General features: G+C 37.3%; 1 protein-coding gene across 1 annotated transcript in view; it reads left to right on the forward strand.

Annotated features, from left to right (window-relative positions):
- The window catches only part of myo15b (myosin XVB), a 32,343-nt gene that overhangs the window by 6,640 nt on the left and 4,383 nt on the right, over nucleotides 1-21,320 (forward strand). The window contains exons 20-56 of the mRNA XM_056271401.1: nucleotides 58-182; nucleotides 1,495-1,609; nucleotides 1,715-1,890; nucleotides 1,993-2,083; nucleotides 4,725-4,787; nucleotides 4,880-4,937; nucleotides 5,670-5,794; nucleotides 5,951-6,046; nucleotides 6,206-6,441; nucleotides 6,876-7,045; nucleotides 7,202-7,274; nucleotides 7,657-7,830; nucleotides 7,966-8,084; nucleotides 8,292-8,362; nucleotides 8,851-8,929; nucleotides 11,140-11,229; nucleotides 11,319-11,434; nucleotides 11,556-11,804; nucleotides 11,902-11,986; nucleotides 12,084-12,191; nucleotides 13,685-13,841; nucleotides 14,169-14,259; nucleotides 14,388-14,598; nucleotides 15,506-15,621; nucleotides 15,729-15,788; nucleotides 15,920-15,995; nucleotides 16,107-16,225; nucleotides 16,318-16,433; nucleotides 17,457-17,598; nucleotides 17,917-18,028; nucleotides 19,011-19,404; nucleotides 19,506-19,554; nucleotides 19,648-19,720; nucleotides 20,156-20,232; nucleotides 20,322-20,398; nucleotides 20,896-21,026; nucleotides 21,226-21,320. Of these exons, the coding sequence (XP_056127376.1) occupies nucleotides 58-182; nucleotides 1,495-1,609; nucleotides 1,715-1,890; nucleotides 1,993-2,083; nucleotides 4,725-4,787; nucleotides 4,880-4,937; nucleotides 5,670-5,794; nucleotides 5,951-6,046; nucleotides 6,206-6,441; nucleotides 6,876-7,045; nucleotides 7,202-7,274; nucleotides 7,657-7,830; nucleotides 7,966-8,084; nucleotides 8,292-8,362; nucleotides 8,851-8,929; nucleotides 11,140-11,229; nucleotides 11,319-11,434; nucleotides 11,556-11,804; nucleotides 11,902-11,986; nucleotides 12,084-12,191; nucleotides 13,685-13,841; nucleotides 14,169-14,259; nucleotides 14,388-14,598; nucleotides 15,506-15,621; nucleotides 15,729-15,788; nucleotides 15,920-15,995; nucleotides 16,107-16,225; nucleotides 16,318-16,433; nucleotides 17,457-17,598; nucleotides 17,917-18,028; nucleotides 19,011-19,404; nucleotides 19,506-19,554; nucleotides 19,648-19,720; nucleotides 20,156-20,232; nucleotides 20,322-20,398; nucleotides 20,896-21,026; nucleotides 21,226-21,320 (4,515 nt within the window). The remainder of the gene's footprint in view (nucleotides 1-57; nucleotides 183-1,494; nucleotides 1,610-1,714; nucleotides 1,891-1,992; nucleotides 2,084-4,724; nucleotides 4,788-4,879; nucleotides 4,938-5,669; nucleotides 5,795-5,950; nucleotides 6,047-6,205; nucleotides 6,442-6,875; nucleotides 7,046-7,201; nucleotides 7,275-7,656; nucleotides 7,831-7,965; nucleotides 8,085-8,291; nucleotides 8,363-8,850; nucleotides 8,930-11,139; nucleotides 11,230-11,318; nucleotides 11,435-11,555; nucleotides 11,805-11,901; nucleotides 11,987-12,083; nucleotides 12,192-13,684; nucleotides 13,842-14,168; nucleotides 14,260-14,387; nucleotides 14,599-15,505; nucleotides 15,622-15,728; nucleotides 15,789-15,919; nucleotides 15,996-16,106; nucleotides 16,226-16,317; nucleotides 16,434-17,456; nucleotides 17,599-17,916; nucleotides 18,029-19,010; nucleotides 19,405-19,505; nucleotides 19,555-19,647; nucleotides 19,721-20,155; nucleotides 20,233-20,321; nucleotides 20,399-20,895; nucleotides 21,027-21,225) is intronic.

Here is a 21,320-nt window from a genome sequence, read left to right on the forward strand (position 1 = left end):
TCAAGCACAACTGTATTTATTGGTTGACCTCGGTTTGATGTCTTTGTGTTGTTCCAGCTTCCAGGAATATTTGATGTAGACTACATAGCCACACAGCTGAGGCATGGAGGGATACTGGAGACCATTCACATACGAAAAGAAGGATTTCCGATTCGCATCCCCTTTGCTCTGTTCATGGAGAGGTAGCACACTATGATAGAATACATTATTAGTGGTATATCAGTCAACATCACCATCTTTGTTTGTATGAGACATAATGATAACTTATATTGTGTAGGTTATTCGAGGACTGTTATTACTTTTATAAAGGATTCAACTAGGTATCCAAAACAGCCTAGTGATCATCTAGCACCCACACAGCAACATAATAAAACCCAGAACACCTTAGCAACAGCATATCAATGCTAGCAACCACCCAGAACACCCATGCAGCGAGTATTAATATATACTGTATATGTAAAAAAAAATATTCTGTGCTTATTCTGTGAATTACGTATACAAGATTTTAGTAGTCATGAAAAACCTACAAATATTTAAAGTTTTTTATGTTTGTTTTTTAATGTGTGTGTGTATATAAAAAAAACTGTTTCTATTTAAATATTTTGTAATATGTAATTCTGTGATTTTTAGCTGCTACATTTCTTGTAAGTAATTGGAATTTATACAATATTAAAGATCAAGGAAAATTACTATAGTGAAACATACACTACCGTTCAAAAGTTTGGGGTCGGTACGATTTTAAATACTTTTAAAAGAATTCTCTTCTGCTAACCATGGCTGCGCTTATTTGATTAAAAATACAACAAAAATCAGTTATAGTATTAAATATTATTCCAGTGTAAATCAGCTGTTTTCTGTGTGAATATATAGTAAAGTGTAATTTATTCCTGTGATCAAAGCTGAATTTTCAGCATCACCAGTGTCAGTGTCTTCAGTGTCAAATGATCCTTCACAAATCAGTATAATATGAGGATTTGATGCTCAAGAAACATTTATTATTATTATCAATGTTGAAACAGTTGTTGGTCTGTCAGTTGTACAGTTTTTTTTTTTTTTTGGATTCTTTGATGAATAGGAAGTTCAAAAGAACAGCATTTGTTTGAAATAGAATCTTTTGTAACATTATAAATGTCTTTACTGTCCTTGATAAATAAAAGTATTGATTTCTTTCCTCCAAAAAATAAAAATAAAATTCTCACTGACCCCAAACTTTTGAACGGCAGTAAATATTTATAATATATTATACTGTATAATGTAATTATTTTTAAGTAGTTATGTTCTGCTTTATAATATTATACACTAACATATAAAGATACAGCTGAAAAAAAAGCATTTAAACATCATAGAATTTCATATTTTATTGGTCACAACGTATGGGAATCCTGAGTGTAGATACATTAGATAATAGGCAAAACTATACCTTCTCTTCCTCCTTATAATTTCCTCCATTTTTATGGGTCCATTTTCTAGCACTGTCTCTTTGTCTAATTTCAGGTATGGTGTGTTATTAGCCCAGAGATCAGAAAACCAGTCTTGTGAAGAGCAAGTAGTGACTTTACTGGAGACTGTAGGAGCAGAGGAAGGCCAGTACCAGCTTGGACTCACTAAGGTACAGTAACATAACTCTTTCCCCAGCCTGGGTTATTCTGACTCTGACTATCATGACACTAAAGATCCACTCTCAAATTATTCCCCTTAATGTGAACACACACAGGTGTTTATGAAGGAGACTCTGTTCCAGCGGGTGGAGGAAAAATGGAGTAGCACCCAAACATGGGCAGCAGTCACCATCCAGAGAAACATTCGTGGCTTCATCTGCCGAAGAAACTTCCGTTTCTTTAAACAAAAGGCTATTGTCCTCCAGTCCCACATCAGGGGCCACCAAGCCCGGTATGTGCAGAGATTTCACATTTGATCAACTTTAAGAGCATGATAAAATAGAAGTTAATCTGTCACTGAATGTGAAACAATGGCACCCTCTTTCTGTTACAGGAAGTACTACAAGAAACTGAAACAATCCTTCACTCAGTTCTGGGCAGCTATAATGATCACCAGAGACACCATTAAGAGACGTCATTGGAGAGTGAGAGCTTTTATCTTTCCCTCTATCTATCTGTAGCTCTTTCTATTCTTCGACCTGTATGTATATGGATTCTTCTTTGCTTAATTTGCACACATACAAATACACACGCTTCACTATTTCAGCTGTTTACCTATGTGGCCATTGCTAGGCAACCAAAACCACTTTATTAAAATATGACAGCTAATGCGATACGGTAAATATCAGCCTTACTGTCTCATTCAAAAGAATGAATAGTTATATCAATCAATTCATTAATTAATGCTTTATATTTTGTTATCTAATGCAATGACAGTTAAATACATTTCTATAGTTAAGTGTCTCATTGATTACTGCTTCTGGGCTTATGCCTGTCATACATTACATGTGAGATCAGAGTGTGCTCATGAGTAATAATTGAGTATTATATATTTTACTCTTTGGAAGGACTTTGAACCCGTTTGTATGCTGAGTGAATTTATGAGATTGTGAAATTAAATGTATTGCTTTTGAAATGGCACACATAGTTTTGTATTGCACAACCTCTATAGGAAAATAATTCAAATTTCATTTAAAATTGAATATAAAAAAGTGTGGCGCTTTCCACAGTCTTTTTTTTTCCTTCTTAGTCTTAGTTTTATTTATTTATTTATTTATTTTTATTCATGAAACAAAACATATATACATACCATTACAACTGCTTTCCACAGTCTTGTAAAAAAAAAAAAAAACTAACAATACACAATGATGAAAAAAAAAGAATGATCTTTATACTCTGATTCATGTAGCATGTTTGGTCTCTCTAGTGCATCATGGGACATTTAAGAGTGTTTACAATTGTAACAAATGTCATGGTTAGGTGAGGTGAGCTCCACCCGCCTACCTGCCCTTTTATCTTTGATCCCAGATTGTCTCTCTACTTTTCCCTTACTTCTTTTTTCTCTCATTTCTGCCAAGACCCACCTAAGCGCCACTTCTTTTCTGTTTGGATTTCAAACAATTTCAAAAGTGAAAGAGCACTTTACATGGGGACTGCTACGTTTGTTTTAATATCACCCTAGGTAGGTAGTGGTTTAATATTTTAGATAGGTTTAATATTTATCCATATTACACATGCTAATAGCAAACAGAAAGATTAATGATACAGAGAGATTACAGCAGTAATATACATGTAAGACTTTAAGATTTGTTTAATGGGATCTAAAATGTACTTTAAAATCTTTTAAATGTATGTCTGAAAGTTTCAGTTTTTTTTTTTTTTTTTTTTTTTTTGCTTTACTTCAAAAATGTTAGATTTACCTATCTTTATTATTACACTTCAAACTATTATTTTCCTCAGCATTTTTGTTTTGTTTTCAAGTACAAATATCTAAACATTCTTAAATCACGATCCATTTACTTGGGAAGCAAAATGACTTAAGATATTAAGTCTTGTTTTCTGAAAAAATCATCAAAATGAAGTGAGTTTATTTTTATTTTTTTAAATAAGAAAAATGTCTGTCAGTGGGGCCTGAAAAATCAGCTTAATTCAAAGGGAAAACAAGGTTATTTTTCTGACCCCATTGGCAGATATTTTGTCTAGTTTTAAACATAAACTCAATTAATTTTTAATTCATACTTAATCTCTGAAGTTAATTTGCTTCTCAAGTACAGTGTTAATGTATCTTGACCAAGAATGTTTACATATTTGTGCTGGAAAACAAGACAAAAATCCTGTGGATGCCGTCTACTATTTTCAATTTTGTAGAATAATAGTAAAGTTATTAAAACTATTAAACAACACAAATGGAAGTAATGTCAAAATATTTTGAGGTTTCTCAAATTCTAGATGACAGCTCTCCACACTTTCTCAGTCTTCGTCAAGTACATCATGGGTACAAAACTGATAAATTATTTAATTAAAATATTTACACATTCAGTCCAGACCTTTGACTGATAGTGTTATATTTAAATGATCCACTAAGTTATGTAACCTGCTACTTTCAGTTCTGTTTCCTTGTTACCCACCATTGTTTTATACAGTTTGGACTATGTCCTTCTGAGCTGTCATGTACTCTGTCAAATCTCATTAGTAATTGTTATGCATTTGGTGAGTGGTGACTGGTTGACACGTGATCCTCATTCAGTGGGTTAAGCAGCATTGTGTGGTTAAATTTTTGCTTGTCCGATAGAAGTTTATTTAATATAAAAAGTTTAACTGGAAAAAGTAAAGCATATCTTGTGTCAACACCCCACAATATTCCCAGATTTATTCCTACAGTATGTGCAAATCAGGCCTTCTTAAAAGGTGTTTGTTTTCTGCACTAATGGCAACAATGATACACATAACAGAAAAGGCCAATCAAACATAATGATAAAACTAAATGATAAGATAAAAAATGGGTTTGGTGACTCGTATTTCATGTAATTCTTTTGTTTGGGGAGGAGCGTGTCAAGGGATGGTCTTCCTGTGATATAAAAGGTGCCCAGCTGCTAAGAATAGTTCTGTTTACCTTTTCATACGATGCCGTGGACAGGTAATAGAATCAATGAGTGGAAAAGCTTTACAAAATGAATGTCTCATTTTTCAGTCAAGATGGAAGGGAAACACTACAATGGGTGAATGGACAGAGAGTAACTTAAATGTTAAGCCTTTAAAAAACTTTTTGTATTTTGAATTTATTAGGAACATAGTGATAGAACCCGAGTGAAGGAAGCAGCAAAACCTACATATACCTCTTCAGAGATGGTGAGACTCTTTTCACTTTTGTTTTCTTTCGACTTCTTTGCTCAAGATTTCAGCACCTGGTTAAAGAATAAAATACTATAATTTTCCTAAAGGATGTGGGAATATTGGAGATCCCGGCAGAACTGTCGGCCAGATTGCGCAGTGCAGCGGGTGAGGTCCTTGCTACTTAATAACCAATAAAAGAGCTGAGATTATTGAAGTATTTATTGATTCAGTTGAAGTATAGGTGCTGTATAATATTGCTCAGTTAAAAGTCTAAGTAATTAGTCAAAAAATGCTTTAACTGTAAAAAGGTTTCCATATTTATTTGTGTAAATGTGGCTAAAATCGACTGATGAAAAGCAACCTGTTCACAATTTTCTCAATGGTTTGACCATGTAAAACTCTGTATGTTAAATTGAACGGTGTTTAATTATTAAATGAATCAGCATCTTATGCTCACCAAAGCTGCATTTATTTGATCAAAATGCTGTAAATACGGTAATATTGTGAAAATATTATTGCATTTTAAAATAACTCAGGATTCTTTGATAGAAAGAAAAGCAATTATTTGAAACAGAAATCTTTTGTAACATTATAAATGTCTTAACTGTCATTTTGATCATTTTAATGCATCCTTGCTAAATAAAAGCATTCATTTCTTTAAAAAAAAATCTTACTGACCCACAACGGTTGAACCTATTTTAGCCTATTTTAGACTAATCATTGACCATGTTCATATAAAGGTCACCTGTCTTAAGTACTGAATGTAATTTCACTTCATTGCTTTTTGTAAAAAACTGTGTTTTAGTGACTGATGATCAACATAAGTAAAACCATAATGATATATTCGTATTCCATGTTTTGTTTTGTTTTTTCACATTTTACAATGATGCCTTTTAGGGCGTCCTCAAGGATCAGGGGTGACTGAAGTATCTCTACCAAAGGTCAAAGCAGAACACAACCTCTCATTGCCCCTAGACATTGACAGACACCCTTTCTCCCAATATGCCAACACAGTCCTGAAGGTAAGCTGTTAATGTGAAGTTTAACCTGTTTAGAACTTGAAAAACATGCAAAGTTCCTTCTTAGTTTAACGGTCTTCCACTTCATATACAATGGTCATATATGTGAATCTGTTTAATTAATTTGTTACATCAATTATCTGTTTTTCTCTCCATTAGGACGGATGGTGCCAACCGCAGGGTTACCCACTTCAGAAGTCTTTGACATCTCTGGACCCTGATGATGCCCGTACAGCTCTAGAAATCTATAAACTGGTCAGTACAATGTCTAAAAACATCTTGACACATATAGCAATGTGTTTTGCTTTAGTATTTTAAATGGATCTTTTACCACAGAAGTTCAACATAAACCTTTAACCGGGTATGAAATGCTTGAATTTAAATGAATCCTTCCTAATCTATGCTCTTCCTTAGATCCTGCGTTTCACAGGCGACTCAGATCTGATTGGCTGGCAAGAGCAGATGTTGGGGAACTACATTGTGGAGAAGAGCCAAACTCGGCCCAGCATGCGAGATGAGATTCTATCCCAACTGGTCTACCTCACTTGGGACGGGGATAAAGAGGAGAGTGTCCTGCGGGGCTGGTTGCTCCTGGCCTGCTGTCTGAGTGCCTTCACACCATCTCCTGCCCTGGAGAAACCCTTGCTCAAGTATGTCTTCAGTCATAGTGTCACAAACCCAAAATAGTGGTCTTTAGAACAGGACGATTTTTCTATTTTTATTGCTTGAAAAAAAAAACTCACCTCAGGGATTGGTTCACATTCATCATAATTTAACATTCCACATTATCTACTTGTTGAGAAATTGTATTAACACTTTTAGCCTGTATTAAACTGAAATTTGCATGCATTGACAACTACATGTGTACTAAAGTAGAAGGTTATTGACTTAAATCACTGCAGACTGATACAACGTTGCCATTGATTTATTATTCAAATGAACGTTTCCTGAATAAACTGGACGGATTGCCCCATTGAAATATGATGGAATTAGAGAGTCAGATTCCATATTGATCAATAGATAAATAGTTGCAGAAAGAAGTAATTGCTTCAAAATAAAAATATTGTGTTTTAATGATTGTCAGGTATGTGTCCGACCAAGGTCCAGGGGAGTACCGCTCCCTGTGCCAGCACAAGCTCCTCACATCCCTCCAGCTCCCCTCTCCTGCCTGCAGGCAGCACCCTCCGAGTCAACTTGAGTGGACAGCCAATCAGAGAAAGGGAAAGATGGTGGTGGAGGTCAACACTTTCATTGGTGAGGATTGCAGTTTTTTTTGTAACTGATAACTGGAGTAACTACTGGGTTCCCAGTTGCACTGCTCATTCCAAGAGAGTAACTGATATTAAATATGTTGTAAATGTGTTGTGAGAGTATTGAGCTTATTTGATGTTAACGGTTTTTGTTTTTTAGAGGAAAGGTTAACTGTGGAGGTGGAGTCTTGGACCACAGGGGAACAACTGGCTTCTTGGCTTCTTAGCTACAGGTAGATAAATGTCTTTTTTTGTGGGTGATTTCTTTTTTTAAACAACCAGGTCATATTTCAAATATTCCCAAATACTTTTTAACATAAAGACAAAAGGCCTATTTTGTACGACCTTTAAGATATTTTGTATTGTGACAAAATTGGGCACAGTAATTAAGTTTATTTAAATATTATACCATTGTAATACATTCTCAAACGTTTAACCCTGTAAAACTCTGCATGTTAAAATTAATTCAAGATAATGTGTTTCCTGACTTTGTTGAAATATTTCTTTAATGTTTTTATATGATTACGTTTATTGAATCAGACTCTGTTCTTTTGTTATATTGCATGTTCAGATATTCATACAACAAAATATTAATGTCATATTTCTTTCTGTCAGAGGTCTGACTGAAGCTACACGGGGTTGGTCTGTGTCTCTGTTGGCTGGGGAGGGCTGGACCGACCTGGCAGGCTGTGACTTTGTCATGGATCTCCTGGCTGGAGTGGAGGCTGATGTGCCCCTGGGTCACCCACCTGCTCAAACCGATTACCTGTTTAGTGACACAGGCGACAGGTACGCCTCTGTGGGACTCGAAGCTGACAGTTCAATCAAAAGAGTCTGTGAAATTCTAGTTTAATTCCTTCTATTAATCCATTTTCTCTTTTATAGTTTAATTCCTTCTATTAATCCATTTTCTCTTGTTGTCAGGATGGCAACCACAGACCTGGATGACTTTATACCACCTGCTCCCCCTATGCAGGCCCCTGGTCTCCCCTCCTTTGAAGCATCTCCATGGGACACCTATGAACCCTCTTCCACATCCCAGAGTGAGTGTCCAATCATTACTAGGAAACAGAGAGTAAATTCTGAGTCATTGCTATGTTACATAGCTTTGCACAGGGACGATCAAAGAAATTAAAATAAATGAAAGCTACTGTATGAGGGTTGGGAACTGGCTCACCCTGTAGAGTAAATAAAATGACTGTTTTACTCTGACATTATAAAGGACACTCCTGCAACAATCTTTCTTTTAGGATCTCGTGGTCGGCAGATGGATGCTTATGTTGATGATCTCTTTGATCCTGTGTTTGATCAAGGTCCTCCGGTCAGTATTGTCCAGTTCAAAAACATAAATATTATTGTGCAGTTTTTAGTCATACTACTTTATAGTAACTGAACCTATTACACTTCTTTTAGTGAATTATAAATGAAAAGTGTGCTTGTGCTGTCATTCTTTAAAATAAATGCCAATGAAGATTTTTTAGATATTTATAAATGTTTAAATAGATTTGTAATGGATTTTTTTACATATTCGTTTTACATTATTTTCAGAGATTTATTTATAGATTTAAAATAGGATAAATGGGAGGGATGAAAGCTCAAACGCATGCCACCTGCATAAGCACAGTAGCTCAACCTGTCTAGAGCACATGTGCTTACCACTAGGCTACATAAATATATTATTCATTAAGCCAGCGAAGATTGCATAACTTTGGCACTTATTAACTCTGAGATCTTCTTGTATTGCCTTTTATCTTTGAGGGCTGGCCTGAGGACTTTTTATCTGGATTTTTATTGTTTTTTTATTGATAGGACTTTGAACGGATGGCCATGCTGAATCGCAGAATGAGAGGAGGAGGAGGTATGATGCCCAGCATGTACACCGGAGCAGGTAAAGTTTGTATATGTATTTCATTTGTGTTTAGTGATCGCCTGATAGTCATGCTGATATTTAGAGAGATAAAGGTAAAACAATTTAAAGCTAAGAAGATTGCGGAATTTACAATATTACACAATTTATATACAAATTTTGTATATAAATGTAATATAATAATTTTTTTAAATGTATATGTCACAGTCATGCTCAGTTTTGGTTTCATTCTCTATCAGTTTGTTTTATCACGTGTTTGCCTGTGTTCTTTTGTCCTCATTTTCCCACCATAATCAGTAACCATGGATATTAATTTAATCATCACAGCTGTTCATTATTTAGTTCATCACAATGTGTATTTAAATTCCTCACCTTCACTCATTCTTGGTCCGGTACTGTTCGTGCATGGCACACTGTCTCAAGTTGTTGGCTTATGTTTATTAAAGACTGTCGTTATTTGTACCCTCTTCTTCATCTTTGGACTCAAACCGTTACAGAATACTGCACCAAAAAAGGATTATGGCTCAAGTCAAACAGTTTATTGCCCTTGCCTTGCCCATGCTGGGCTTCCATTGTTTGATTTTCACTTTGCTTTTGCCATATCGCCGAACAAACAGATTTTGATGATGAAACTTTAAAGTCTCCTTTCTGGATAAAACAGATAAACCAATGAAACTGACTTACATGGAGAGAATCAGTTTCTGGTGTCTGCAGTGTGCCTACCCTGAACTGATAACATCTGTGTAACGGGGTTCGTTGTTATGGGAAGAAGGAGGCGGGAACCGGCGAACGTTCAACAAGTTTAATAAAATAAATCAACAAATACAAAAATTAAAGTATAAGCCAGCAGCCCCTCACGGACGACTGCTGGCTACACAAAACAGAAACACAACATAAAATCAGGCCTGTTCCTCTCCCGATCTTCACTGTCGTCGCTCCTCCTTTATGCCTCCGCTCCTCCGTGAGATATGCGAGACCGGTGCGTCTCACACGTTCTCTCACGGCTCTCGGCCTCGTCCTGCTCGCCACATACCCCCATCGGCCCTCGCAGGCCGGGGGGTACACCCGAGACTGGGCTCTACTCCTATGGACAGACGAGGCGAGAGAAACGGAGACGGAAGCATGAGGAGCGACAGATCCGAGAGAGGGGAGAGAGAGAGAGAAAAAAAATCTTGGTCCGGTTCCCGGACACACTGCCGCTCGGTCCTCAGCCAGCTGAGAAACTCACTCGCGGTGTCATGCGATGGTACTGGACATCCGTTGTGGGATGGGAAGACGCTCCTCCGCCTCCTGGCGGACGGCGATGGCTCCTCCGGTCGAGGGCAGCCGGCAGCGAGTCCTCCGTTCCCTGCCCCCATCATGGCCGACGGCAACAGGCTCCGGCCCACGGCGAACGGGAGCGACTCCTCTGCTCCCTCTCGGACGGCAGGCACCCCTCCTCGACCCAGGAGCACGGCAGCGAGGTCCCCGTCCCACCTGCTGTTAAATTGCTCCAGCACCATCGCCTCGGGCAACAATCGGCCGCCATCGCTCCCTCGTGCTGCCCGACCTCCTCAGCACCGCGATCCCCCTCAGCAGCGAGGGCTCTCCGACAGCGTGTCCATCCTTCTTCCAACTTGGTCAGCCCTGCCTGCACCACGGACTTTCAAGGCATCCGCTATGCTTCGTCTCTCCACCCCTTTGGCTTCAGCGGGCTCCACCTTCCCTCCGCCTATGCCTTGGTCCTCAGTTGCACCGGCTCTGACTCAATCCACTCATTGCTGCGGTTCCGCATCACCTCCTGGTCCATCAGTGTCGGCCGTCCCCATCTGCTCTCCGTCTGTGCCCTGGTCTCAACTTCCTATGGCTTCATCTCTGTTAATCATCCCCCAGGTGTTATCAGCCAAAGCTCCACCATGGCTCCTCCCCCCATTGATTCCACCGTGGGATGTCGTCCTGGATGTGCTTTGGACCACCACCTGGCCAGTCTTCCTATCCTCGCCTCCCTGGCTCCTCCCACCATCATTGCCAACCTGGTTCCTTCCACCAGGGCTTCGTCTTTCACCAGTCCTTCGTCCGCCTCCTGAACCACCTCACCTCCCTGGATCCTTCCAAACTAAAAATAAACCAAAATAAAATTCTGAAAATGTGCTCGATCAACTATCAACTATCCAATGACAAAATGATTTATCTTGGCACTAGTATTTATTTTTTAGCTGTAAAGTTTAACCCTCCTGTTACCCATCATTTAGGAATGCAAATGAATCCTGCCATGGCTGGCTATGCTCCAATGATGCCAAACATGATGCAAGCTACCATGCCTATGATGCAGCCCATGCCACGTAAGCATCTCTGCTGCTCATGTTGTGCTTTTCTAATAGTATGATCTGTTAAATGTTTACCCTCTTCCTACTGCTTGATCTGGACTTAGCTATGATGATGCCACAAGCCATGCCACAAGCCATGCCTGCCGCCGCACCGGCTATCAATACACAGCAAATGGCTGCTCAACAGCAGGCCTTTATCAATCAACAGGCTCAACTTCTAGTGAGTTCACCTCAAAAAACTAATTTATATAGTTTATATATATATATAAAACATTATAATGATTTCCCGTATCACATCACTGCTTTGGACCTACAGTAAAAAAGTATTTTTTCCCCTACAGGCTCAGCAGATGACCATGCAGGCAATGACACTGTCCCAGAAGCAACAGCAGGAAGAGATGCGAAAACGTGAGAAGGAGTCACAGAGAAAGTCACCACGCCAGCGACGGCGCTCTCCTCCACGTGCACGTTCACCTTCACGCTCACGCTCACCCTCACCCAAACCCCGAAGCCGCCCCCAGGCAGAAAGAACCATCCCTCAGACTGCGAAAAAAGCCTCAGAGCCCCCTCCAAAGCCCCGCAGCCCTGAGGTAAAGGAACGGTTTTGACCAGTGCCTGTGTTTACTATTACTGTATAGTATAGTAATTAAATGCTTCAGTTTCTTGCTTCTTAATGTTTTCTTTAAGGCGCAGCCTAAAACAGATGTGGATCTTAAGGCCCCGGAAGATCAAGGGTCCTTTCAAGAGAAGAGGAATTTTTTTCAAAAGATTGGTGAGTGGACACTGTCAAATCAAAATCGTTAAAATGGCTAAAATAAGTAGCAAAATTGCATAAGAGATAAGATTTTCACTATCTTTATGCATCTCAGGTACGTCAGAAGCCCGCCCTAAATCTGCGCCAAAGGTTGCTAAGCCACTGATATACGCCACTCCACCGGTGTCCCAACCCAAATCACCTCTTCCAGTAAAGACTGAAGGTCGATATTTGTTTTCTGCTTTTATCTTTTCTTTTCCATCCACAATACCTAGAACAAGTGGTTCATTCTTTATTTTATTTTATTTTTTAAATATTCACATTTATGTAATTATAATGTATTTAGTATGAATTTAGGGCTTGGTGATAAAATGATAACAATAATTATCGCCGCAATATAGTTTTCCTTGATAAAATGATAACGAAAGTTTGATATGTGTTTGATATAATGTTTATGTACTATGCAAATAATGCTGCACAAGCGTGTTGCAGACTGTTGCCAGTACCAATTTGGCTAACTGAGCGCGAGCTTAGAGCAAATGCACTTAGTTTCTGACCATCTCAATCACTTGACCACTACACAGTGCTGTGAGATCCAGTGAAAACTTTTCCAGTTCAGTGCAGAGTTCTCCCATACAAACCACAAGTCAAATGCCTCATGATTTAAACTAGTTTAAAGCCAGATGAAACAACGCTGACATTCTCAATAGCACTGATGTGGAAAACAGGAGAAACAATACAGTGAGAAGGCATTTCAATCCCCAAGTCACCAACATTTATCACGATTTACTGTAGTAACTAACCTATTAAAGTTAAACCATGGGATTGTGGCATAAATGTGGGAAATTCATATTGAATTTTTATTATATTATTAATGCAAACATGTATTAAAGCAGTAATGGAATATAATTACAGTATTTTTTTCATTAAGCTATAGCAGTTTTTGTTCATTTGTATGATACTAAATTTCTTTCAGCTACTGTTTTCATAACAAATACCATATAAACAATATTACTTTTTATCATGTTAGTGAGGTGCAATGCGTGGTTTTACCTGTGGTTAACATGATCCAAATACTATGGAAGAACAAATTTTATTTTTACAGATGTTACTGTTTTTTTTTAATCTAAAAAAACAATGAACTCCCGCACACTATCAATACTTCAATACTATTTTATTAGCAACATTTTGGCATATGGATACACAGATATGCTTGATGAAGGTTGTGAGACCGAAACGTTGCTAATAAAATTTTGATACTCATTTGCAAGTATTGATAGTGTGCGGGAGTTCCTTGTTTTTTATTATTTTAAACTACCCATTTGGTCTTTTTTCACAGGCAAATATCACTTGCAGGTGTGTGATGGTGATTTGCCAATTGACTGTTTTTGTTAATAAAAAAAAAAAAATTTGCACCCTAACTCAAGCTACTGTCAAATGTGCATTTTTAAGAGACAAAACATGAAAATGTTATTTTGTGAAATGTTCACCTGTTTGAAAAGTGTCTTGGTCTGATGATGAACCCACAATTAACTGTATGGTTTCTGCAACTTTAACTCAGGAGCAAAAATCTCCCTTTAAACTTGAAATATAATTTTGACATTTATCGTGAAAATGATTGATATTGACTGATATGAAAAATGTTTTCGTGATAATTTTGTATAGCCATCATCTAAAATTATGTATCTGGAAGCTCATAAACTCTTCTTCACACAGTGAAACCATTCCCAGAACCTCCTGAAAATCAAGAACCTGAACCAGAATCTCCAGAACCCACATCTCCTAAACCAGAACCTACCAGCAACATTAGAGAGATCATTAAGCTGTACCAGAATCGGCCCACTCCAGAACCTAAAGCCTACGAGCCTGTCAGGTGGGCCAAGAATTGACTCTAATTACTTTCCTTATTCATGTTCCTTGTCACATTATTGTGAAGCAATAACTTGCTCCACCTAGAGACCACTCTTCACAATCTAATCAATTCCCAATGGATAAAATCAAGTCCTGCGCTCATTTCTTTCCTCATGTGTCCCGTTTCTCTCTGAAATACGTTGCATTACGGAAGCAAAATGGGCTGCAAACTGTGATTCACATTGACTTAACTGTTACTGAAAACTTGCATAATATTCTGTTGCTTTGATCACTTGGAGTAATTCACAGACTGTAAGAGGTGGAATAATGTGAACTTTGATCTTCACAGGGTTCCAGCCAAGCACTTTGTAAAGAAAAATGACCCCAAAGAAGAGGCACTGGCCATTCTCAAAGCTCAGGGACCTGTCACTAAACAGAAGGTAGATGATACTGACAAGTGGCAAGCCATAATGCAGTGATTTGTCTTTAATTTCTGACCTTTTGAGCTTGAGTTCAGTGTCAAGGATCTAGAAGTTGACCATGAATCATTTATGCATTCATGCTGTAGAAACAGTGGAAAGAGATGCCTCCTCCGGCCCCTGAGTCCCATGGCCCTCGCCCTATCTCCAATGAAATGAAACAGAAGCAGCGCTCACTAGCTGATCTCTTCGGCTCGCAGCGCTCGCAGCGCTCACAGGCTCTGCCTCGAGTTCTTGACCCCATCCCTCCTCCACCTCCCAGAATCCCTGACCCGCCACCGACACCTGCACCTGGACTTAGTAAGTGATGTCACAAATTATTTATGGATCATTCTTAATATATGAATCAAATATCTTTTGATATATTGGAAAAAATATTACATTTACACTTTTAAAAAAGATTGAAATAATATAATTTAGTTTTCTTTAATCACAATTAGCGCAATTAACTGAACATGGTTTGTCCCCAGTATTCCAGGTGTAGATAAAACTTGCAATTTGAAAAGAAATATATAGTAAAAAAAAAAAAGAAGAAATAATCCAGATGTTTCTTGTTATATTTATTTATGAAAATCAAAATATTGTAGGTGTTGAAAAACTAATAATTTATTAAGAATTTAAGAAAATGTATGGTTTTCGTTCCAAAGTGCTCAATTTATCTTTGCATCCTGTTATTTTTTTGTAAAATACTCTGGTGTACACTTTTATAGAAATACTTTAATGTGCAACAAGCATATTCATATTTTAAAACTTCAAGAGTTCAGAAGGCACTGCGCATCAGGAATGAACTATATGCAAATTTGAGGCAAGCTGTGCAAATGTTAAGGTAAACTGAACACATTTGCCAATATAATTGTGGCAAGCAGTACGAGGCCGAGAGCTGTGGGCACGGTGCGAGGCCAGTGGCGCGGGTGTTAATTAGCGTAACCCACACGCCGCACCCTCTTCGAGTTCTCACGGAGGACCTCCAGGAGCATAAAAAAAACGACTACAGTGAAGAAGGAGAGAGGACTGGGCCTGGAACATTTATGTTGTGGTTTTATTATGTTTCTATGCGGCAGTTGTCTACTTTCTTTTTGTGTTTGTTTATCTTTGGATTAAAGTTTGTTTGAACGTTCGTCGGTTCCCGCCTCCTTCTTACCTGAGCCACTAACCTTGTTACAATAATCTTATGTACTAATTTCTCACCCTCTATGTGTTTCTAAAGATCAGTTCAGCTGGATGGCAGAGGAGGAGAGCGTTCGCTCCCAATTGCACAGATTCTCTGCCAGCGTCTACTTCTCCTACCCCAGTATGCCTGCCAAACTCTTCCTGCGCAAGGAGGTATTTAAGTCAAGACTTTGCATGACTGATGGCCTCCTACACAGTTATCACAGCTGTTTCAGCCCTACTTATGTGTATTCATTTTATTTGTGCTGTCTTGAACGCAGCTATTTTATCCCAGAGAAAAATTCAACCACCCATACATCCTTAATTTACTCTGCGAGCAGGTCAGTAGCAAACATTTGCAATATCAATGTTGTGTATAGAATTCAAAGTTTCAAAATGTAAGATATTTTATACTATTTAGTTTACATAAAATTCTGGGCCACACAGTATCCACTATTTTTGTGAACTGCAGATCATGCGAGACACTTACTCGGATTCTTGTCTGAGGATTTCACGTGAGGAGCGGCGTAAAATGAAAGACCTGTTGGGTATGTCAGATGCATAATATTAAAGCCACACCAGTGTAATAATAATTCAAATAAGCTATTATGAATAACTGAACATGGTTTATTTGTGTTTCTTTCTGTCTTTATCACCAGCGAGCTTCCATATCGGAACCAGCATCAGTTCTCTAGATGATGACGCCATGAAGAAAAGAATTGTCATGGCAGCAAGAGACAACTGGTCTAATTACTTTTCACGTCTCTTTAATGTGAAGGTGAAATAAAAATACTTGGCTTTTCTTACATAAATATGCAAACAGAAATTTGTTAAGCAGTCTGAAATGTTTTTGCATGTGTGCTTTAACAGCTGGGGAATGGAGATGCACAGGTTCTGGGAGTGTCTCATCGAGGAATCAGACTGCTGAAGGTGGCCAGAGCTTCAGGCATAAATCCCAAACACCTCAAACTGCTCCACAGCTACAGGTACAGAACATATGAAGAGATGGAAATGTCTTCAAATCATTCCTCAGATGATTTATTTACACTATTGTTCAAAAGTTTGGGGCCTGATGATTTTTGAATGTGAAAGAAGTCTCTTATGATCACTAATAGTCCAGGCAAAGTAGCGTTTTACGACTACTTGTAAAAGAATTTTTTGCTGCATAGATCATTTCTATAAGGTGTCCAGAACAACATACTAAAAGTCCTAAGAAATCCTAGTTGAGGAAATATGTTTAATTCTCATCAATCCGAGATGTGTGCCAATAAGGCCAGACAACAATACATCCCAATGGGGCTATTTTTTTCCTTTACTCCTATCAAAATGAAACTTTACACAATGAAAGTATCCACGAAAAGTAATTTTTTTTGTATTACAAGTTTCTTTGAAAATGAATTTTAATATGCAAATGAGCTATACACTAATCGAATATGCCCCAAATACACCCAAATAGACTTAATTTTTTCCTTTAAAAAATTAAAAAATGTAAAAAATTCTTTTACAATTAGTTCTATTTTTGGCTCCAAAATGAGTTACTTTGCCTGGACTATAAGGCTGCATTTATTTGATAAAAAATACAGTAAAAAGTGTAATATTGTGAAATATTATTACAATTTAAAATAATTGTTTTCTAGTATTTTACTATATTTTAAAATGTAATTTTTACCTGTGATTGAAAAATTTCAGCATCATTACTCCAGTCTTCAGTGTTACATGATCCTTCAGAAATCATTCTAATATGCTGATTTGGTGCTCAAGAAACATTTAGTTTATTATCAATCATGAAAATAGTTGTGTGGCTTAATCTTTTTGTGGAAACCATGATACACTGTGATACGTCTTTGATAAATAAAAAGTTTTAACAAAATAAGCATGTAAGAGTATAAATGTCTTTACTGTCACTTTTGATCAATTTAATGTGTTCTTGATGAATAAAAGTATTAATTTCTTACTGACCCCAAAGTCAAGTGTTGCAGTTTATGTAATCATATGTTTTTACTGTTCAGTTACTCACAGATGTTGTCGGTACAGCAGCAAGAGGCTGGAAAAGTTGTGATCACTTTAAGTAATGAAGAATTGGAACTTCACTCCCAACAGGCTCCACAGATCGCTGCTGTGATTCGTCTCTTCCTCATGGAGCTGATTAAGGTGCTCAGTTAGTCATACTAGCCTCAACACCAATGTAGCTTTAGTTTTTCACTTAAAGTCAACATAAAATCAAAATGGAATTTTCACAAGCATTTAAGGTCCATCATCTATTGTCAATAGTGTAGCCATATAGAAAGCACAACCAAGCAGCTTTCTTGAACCAGTTGTGAGACCTGAGTGGGGAAATCTTTCGTCTTCGCACAACATTTTAGATCATGTGGATTCCTATTAACATCACCTGTGAAATTTACTGACATGTGTCCGCACTTTGATTTTCTCTGCTATCTTGAATAAAGTTATCTGATTCTCCATTTGCAGAACTCAGACTATGTGATCGCTGTGAAGAGCTACGTAACAGATGACAGGAGCTTGCTGAGCTTTCACAGAGGCGATGTCATCAAACTGTTAAACATGGACGGACTCAATGATGGTGAGAAGAGAAACCATTATTTGGGATCGTGGATCTCCATAAGCCTTTCCTAAAAACTACTATGTGTCATTTCTACTCCGTTAGCGACACCAAACAGATTTGCAAAAACATGTTCAAAATAAAATAGTTTTAAAACAGATTTTCCTGTCTTACATTGTTTAGTAAAAGATATATTCCCAGCCCAAACTCATATCATCGGTTGAGCACAAACTTTTTCTAATTTGTTAACACACTAAGGATACAATCAGATTCAAGTTGTATTAGTTAACATTAGTAAATGCACTGTGAACTAACATGAAAAAGCAATGAACAGCTGTATTTTTAACTAAAGTTAACAAAGATTTACAGAACAAATACTGTAACTAATGTATTGCTCATGGTTAGTTCATGTTAGTTAATACATTAACTAAACTTAACAAATGAGACCTTATTGTAAAGTGTTACCAATGTATATCTCAGCTGACAGGGAAAGCTCTTAGAACTTTGGCTAACGTTCTGGCTTGGTTCTCTATGAATAAATGTTCTTCCAGTAATGTTAATAGAACATTCGTTCAAAGTTATCTGATCTTTAATAACGCTATCAAAACATTGGCACAAAAAATTTATTTATACATCATTCATGGAATGTGTTTATGAAACAATTTAGTTGGACGTTAGTCTAAATTTTTTTTAACGTTACTACTTAAAATGGTTCAAATGGTTCATTGAACATTCAAAATGAACGTTCCCATAATACTTGCAAAATTATCAAATTGAGAAAACATTACCTCTATATTTTCTCTAACGTTCACATAACCAAGACATTTTTTTGAAAACATTAAAAAAACTGGACTTTTAAAAAGTTTTAAGAACGTAATGGGAACGTTAGCAAAATTTTCTTAAAACACATTTTTGTTAGCTGGGATATTGAATATCACTTATATTTATATGTATATGATTGATTAAGTTGTACAGCATATAGCATGAAAGGTGTTTTTTGCAGGATGGATGTTTGGTTCCAGTGGGGGCCGTTCTGGACTCTTCCTGTTGGACGTCACTCAGCCTTGTGCCCCACCAGACTACCACAGCAACAACATGGAGCGGCAGCTTGAACGAAAAAAGAGTATGAGATTCACTGGCTCTGCCCTCAACGTACCTGCCAATGGCCCCGTCACCAACATTCCTGTCAATGGCACTGTGACCAACGTACCTGCCAATGTCATTGTGACCAATGTACCTCCCAATGGCTCCGTCTCTAACATCTATGTTGCCCGCTCCGTGGCTACCAGCAGTGAAAACAGTGTGGAGGTGGCATCCATCCACAGATCTGAATCAGAACGTCAGCATTATATCATGACTGAGTTTGCTAGGAAGTTCTTCGCTGATTCTATCACCAGGTAAAGACCTCTGGAAATCAAACTTCAAACAGATGAAATTATCCATAAAATTTTTTGCATCAAACTCCACTGAACACTGATCTGTTTCTCTCTTTTCTCAGACCAAACATGAAAGACAAAAATCTAAATGAGATGGTGGGATACACTCCAGTACGTATGCATCTCTTAGTCTCTCACTCTGTATATGCTGGTATTTTATGAGTTTGTTTGATTCTTTTAGCTTGCTGTGTTTTCTTTTATTAGAATCCCATTCAGGAATCACTGATCCTTTTCTCAGACAATGATCTCAATCGTCTGGGTTGTCAAAACTTCATATGTAAGTGAACAAATGTTATCACAGACATAATGTAAACTCACCCATTATAACAGCATACATTTTGTCAAAGTCAGTGGGTCTCCTAAAATAAAATCAGTACCCCAAAGAGCAAAGGGGTCTTGTATCACCCTGTAGGGGTTTATTTTTTGCGATAGTGACCGACTAACTGTGCATTATCCCACTTTTTACATGGGTATTTAAATTAGTAATATATATATATATATATATATATATATATATAAATTAAAAATAAAATAAACGTATATAGGCTATAAGATTAAAAAAATAAAAACAAAAAGCGGTCATTAAATTTTGTTCTCATTATACCAAAATATTTGATAGCAGATTGACCAATCAGAATAAAGTATAATAAAGAGTATAAAGCAATTAAACTAATAAAGAGAACAAGTATCTGACCCAACGATCTCTTTGTAGTTTTGATGCAGTTTATGTTGGATCAGCCTATGAAGAAAAATCAGACAGAGAGTGACTGTTTAAACTTCATTTTGCAGGTGAGCTTTCCCTCCAAATGTAGAGCATATTCGTTTGAGGGGTATTGTGAATTTGTGCATCTGTAACATGACAACTTGTTTTGGTTTAGCTGGGAAAAGAGAAGGAGTTCCTCAGGGATGAGATCTACTGTCAGGTCATCAAGCAGACCACCAAACATCCAGTCAAGTGAGTGATATTGTGTGTACACTATCGTTCAAACATTTATGGGTAGTAAGTTTTTTATTGTTTTTTTTTTATATACTTGCAAGGACATATTAAATTAATCAAAAGTGACCGTAAAGACATTTATAGTGTTACAAAAGGTTTCTATTTCAAATAAATGCTTTCTATTTATTAATGAATCCAGAAAACTTTATCACAGTTTTCACACAAACTATTTAGCAAATAATAAAATGAAGTTATGTTTCTTGAGCACCACATCAGCATATTAGAATGATTTCTGAAGGAACATGTGATACTGAAGACTTGAGTAATGATGCTGAAAATTCAGCTTTTTCTCAGAGGAATAAATTACCTTTTTAAATATATTAAAATAGAAAACACAATTGTAATAATATTTCACAATGTTGGTAGGCATAAAGAGACTTTTATCAAGAACATTAAAAAATCTTACCAACCCCAAACTTTTGAATAGTAGTGTATATTGTTTTTTGATTTTGTAGGGAGAACTGCACCCGTGGCTGGCGTTTGTTCCGTCTGGTGACTGGATTCTTCCCCTGTTCCAACACTCTCCTTCCGTATTGCACCCGCCACCTGGAGAACATCTTTCAGGATGCCAACCACCCTTTTCAAGGTACGGTATCCACTTCTAACATCTTATTCTGTATTTATAGTGCAAACTTGCTTCAATGATCCCACCAACATGAGCCAAGTTTACATCATGTGGATTTTACTATACAATCTGATTAGAAAGTCATTTAAAACTATTTGTATGTACAAAAAAATAGCAGAGATTGTGATTGTGATTGTGTGCATATAATATTTGTATATAGAACTGGCAAATGTGTGTGCAATGAATCTCAGACGATCACTCAGTTTTGGAGGACGCAGGCACATCCCTTCACATTCAGAGATGGAGGCCATTTTG

Source organism: Rhinichthys klamathensis, unplaced genomic scaffold (assembly GCF_029890125.1).
Source record: "Rhinichthys klamathensis goyatoka isolate OS25496 unplaced genomic scaffold, OSU_Roscu_1.1 h1tg000319l_1, whole genome shotgun sequence".
In the NCBI taxonomy this organism is placed as follows: domain Eukaryota; kingdom Metazoa; phylum Chordata; class Actinopteri; order Cypriniformes; family Leuciscidae; genus Rhinichthys; species Rhinichthys klamathensis.